This window comes from Apis dorsata, unplaced genomic scaffold, assembly GCF_000469605.1.
Source record: "Apis dorsata unplaced genomic scaffold, Apis dorsata 1.3 scaffold_85, whole genome shotgun sequence".
In the NCBI taxonomy this organism is placed as follows: Eukaryota; Metazoa; Arthropoda; class Insecta; order Hymenoptera; family Apidae; genus Apis; species Apis dorsata.
The window spans coordinates 235,970-239,999 of NW_006263383.1; the positions used below are offsets into that span (position 1 = coordinate 235,970).

The window sequence follows — 4,030 nt, forward strand, 5'->3', positions numbered from 1 at the left end:
TTTTTGAAACCATTCAATTTTTATTCCAAGTATTTTTTAATATTATTGATAATAAACGAAATATTTAAGAAAAAAGATTAAGATCGAAATTTCCTGAGCGATAGTAAAATTATTGTCCAAAAGTCGATTTTGTATTAGGAGAACATGATACGATAGGAGATCGATCGAGAAATTTTTCCAGGAATTTCGATAGTTCTTGGAACTGATCAAATTCTTGGAATTTTCGAAATTCTTGGAAATGACATCAAATTCCTGGAATTATCGAAATTCTTGAACGAAAAAAATTTTTGGCCAATTTGTTGTAATGTTTTGTATTTTTTTTTATACTTATTTTTGCACATTTTTATTTTTTTGAAATGTCATATTTTCAAAAATTGAAGAAAAAAGAAAAGATATAAAATTATATCTTCTTACAATAAAAAAATATAATAGATGTATATATAAAATATATATAAGAATATAAATATATTATACATATATGTATACATAAAATATATGTATATAAGGACAGATATATATATTTTTGATATCTTATATATAAAAATTAATAAAATAGATATATATAAAGAATAGATTGAATGGACTTTGATAAACTTTTAAATCGATATGATAAAAAAAATAATAAAAAAATAATTAGCTTCAGCACATTTTTATTAGACTAGAAATATAAAGAAAGGAAGAAAATAATAAAAAGACAAAAATAAAATAAAAATTAATACCATCTCTAGTATCTTAGATGAAATAAATGCAGACAAAGAAAGAAAATAATAGAAAAAAAAGAATAAAAATAGGATAAGAATTAATTATTATCGCCATCTTATGAGTGCCGGTGATATCAAAGATAAAGTAATATAAAAAACTATCAATCAGCGCCATCTCTTGAATATTAAAAATATTTCTTTAAAAGTAAATTAAGAATCAAAGATTAGTATCAAGAGATGGCATTAATGGTTAATTCTTATTCTATCTATTCTTTTTCTATTATTTGTTTTCTTTGTATTTGTTTTATATCTAAAATACTCTAGAGATGGCACTAATTGCACAATTTTTATTTTATTTTTGTTTTTCTTTCGTTATTTGTTTTTTTTGTTTATATTTATTTTTGATATGAACATAGATGAGATACAAAATGTTAATTGAACACATTTTATCATTTTTTTAAGAAGTGTAATATATTTTAATCTTTAATTTTAAAAAAAATATAAATATTACATTCTTATAACTTTATAATTTTTAAGAAGATGCAAAATACATATATGATATACAATTTAAAACATTGTTCATAATACCGAATATTAATAGTTTAAATAAATAAATTTAAAGCAATATAGTTTATAAATAAAAAGAAAACATATTAGGAATTTTTATTCATTATATGAAATATAATAAAAATACATAAGATGAGATATTTAATATTTTCCATGATGTCAATATATATATATTGTATATAGTATTGATTCATTTGATAAAATAAATACAAAGAAATAAAAAAGATATCTTTAAAATATATTTTCACTTATTTATTTTGTTAATGGCACTTGAAATATTTAAAGCAAAAAATTTAATCATACACATATGATTATTATTTACAATTCTGACTAACATCAGATGGCAGCACCTTGTTAAAAACAGTAATTGTTTTTACGATAGTAGTTAAATTCACGATTAAAAATCTTTTTAAGATAATCCCAATATTAGTGACGAATATAATATAGTGATTCTTGAACAGAATTTCATTGCTTTATGTGCAAATTGTGTTAAAAACTTAAAAAATTCAATGACAATATAATATATTGAAAAGTTTCAAAATAAGTTTTTTAAAAATTTATACAATTTAAAAGATTTTCGTCCCAAAAACGCCCATTTTAAAAATACATTTCCATTAGACGATTTATTATAACAGTGATAAATTGTTTTAACGGAAATTGGGATTAAAAATGTTGATAAGAATTTGTGAGGTTATGTTTTTGTTGAATCGTAAATTCATCAATTTCTCGTAAAAAACACATGGAAAAATAGTACGATTTTCGCGCATGTCATTTAAATAACGCGGGATTAATATCTGAAAACAATTTTTGATATTTGTTCTTTTTATCCCGTTTAATCGGCGGAAAATTGTAAGTATATTGATTAATTATTTTATGCTTTAATTAATATATTGGAAAGATTCGTTACATAACAATTGAAATTTTTAATCAAATGATGATAAAGAATGGAACATTCAAGAAACATTAATTTTATATTATCTTTATTATTAGATATAACAAATATACGAAGTATATTTAAAAATTCGAATAAGAACTTCAATTATGAAATATATTGATCAAAATGTCAATATACATTTTATCAAATCTTTTACGCATTACGTAACGTATTAGCGTTAATTGCACGTTTTTTCTTTCCTGTTATGGCAGTCGATTTTATTTTTTTTGATTGTTTCTTTTTTTTACATTTTTTCTTTAAAATTTCTTGTGTATGAGAATTAGCAGAATCATCTGATGAAAAACTGTCGCATAAAGGGACAATTAAAGGTTGTAACTGTATGTGGGATCGTGAATGTGTCTGCAAATGCATTTCGGATTTTGTAATGCTCGATATTTTTCCCTCATTAGAAATAGAGCTATTTTTGTGATGTTTTCTTTTGTATTCGTTTTTAAGTTGTCGCGTTTGTACTTTAGAAGGCATTTCGAGCGTAACTAGTTTTAAAGAATCTGCTTTAATAGTTAAAAAAGATGTTTTACCACGACGCATTTCTTCCATTCTAGAATTGGTCATTTTTTGCCATTTAAGAGGAACTTTCTTTTTCTTCGGTTTCTGTTCAATATTCTCGAGTTGATTTTCTAATCGCAAATTAGTATCATTTGAATATATCGATTTTTTATGTTTATATTTATTTTGTATTTCTTTTGTATTACTTTTCATAGTAAAATATTCAAAAAATTGCAATTTTTTCATATCTCTTCTAAAATAAAAATAAAACAGAATATTTAAATTTAGTATTTAAATATTTATCAATAATATTTAAGAAAATTTAGCATACTTTAACAATGCTTCATTATCTGTTTTATCTTGCCTTAACGCCATATTGGATATTCCCCAACTTAATGGTTCCCGTACAAAAGGATGCGCGATATTCTTCTCGATATTTTCCGTAACTCCCATCCATATTTGTTGTCGCAATGAGCTAAGTTTAATTTGTATATCCTGACTTCTTAACGCAACAGGGGAATGGTGTCTCAATGTTCTATATAAATTTAAACATATAATTATTATATTAAACATATAATTACTATTATTTATAAATTTTAATTTTTTTTTTTCTCAAAACATTTTTCTCTAATATTTCACCTGACCAAGCGAAGACAATGCGATTCTCTGTTCGCTTTTGCTTTCTCCTTAATAACACTGAAATTTTCGTCCAATGATATGCTACGAGATCTCGCTATTTCCGGCAATACTAAATTATCATTGGTGACATCATTTGTTTCTTTCTGCGTAAATTGAATAGCATCTTCTTTAGAATATCCGAGAATTTTTGCTGAAGAATCTGATAAAGATAAATTTTATTCTTATATTTTTTACTTTACTTTATCTTACATCTAATTATAATAATATGACTTTACGTTCTTGTTTCGTTGTTTCTTCATCCGCTGAATCATTATACTCGCAAAAATCGCTACCAGGATCTGTAGTTGGCAAATCCATTACTGTCCTTCTGGTCTAAATATCAATCCACAATGTATAATAAATACATATTAATATGTAACATAATATATGAGACATAATACATGACTCATATATTAAATTACATTTTGTACATGAAGAAATAGAAAGTAATTAAAAATATTTATAATATGTAATATTTATTATATGAAATTATAATATGTATAATAAATACATATTAATATGTAACATAATACATGACCCATATATTAAATTACATTTTGTACATGAAGAAATAGAAAGAAATTAAAAATATTTATAATATGTAATATTTATTATATGAAATTATAATATGTATAGTAAATAC

At 22.9% G+C, this 4,030-nt stretch overlaps 2 protein-coding genes across 6 annotated transcripts in view; one reads left to right on the top strand and one right to left on the bottom strand.

The window, feature by feature from the left end:
• Positions 1-1,608: 1,608 nt before the first annotated feature.
• The window catches only part of LOC102674953 (glutamine-dependent NAD(+) synthetase), a 14,263-nt gene continuing 11,841 nt past the window's right edge, over positions 1,609-4,030 (top strand). For 3 of the 4 annotated variants that reach the window (XR_004149706.1, XM_006611196.1, XM_031508401.1), the window contains exon 1: positions 1,609-2,117. The gene's annotated coding sequence lies outside the window, so the exon portion shown is untranslated. The remainder of the gene's footprint in view (positions 2,118-4,030) is intronic. The other variant, XM_031508400.1, reaches the window with a different exon arrangement.
• The window catches only part of LOC102673543 (cytosolic carboxypeptidase 2-like), a 7,510-nt gene continuing 5,820 nt past the window's right edge, over positions 2,341-4,030 (bottom strand). For both annotated transcript variants that reach the window (XM_031508399.1, XM_031508398.1), the window contains exons 12-15: positions 3,624-3,720; positions 3,349-3,547; positions 3,041-3,244; positions 2,341-2,962 (exon numbers count right to left, since the gene is read on the bottom strand). In XM_031508399.1, coding sequence (XP_031364259.1) covers positions 2,356-2,962; positions 3,041-3,244; positions 3,349-3,547; positions 3,624-3,720 — 1,107 coding nt within the window. In that variant the 3' untranslated portion in view covers positions 2,341-2,355. The remainder of the gene's footprint in view (positions 2,963-3,040; positions 3,245-3,348; positions 3,548-3,623; positions 3,721-4,030) is intronic.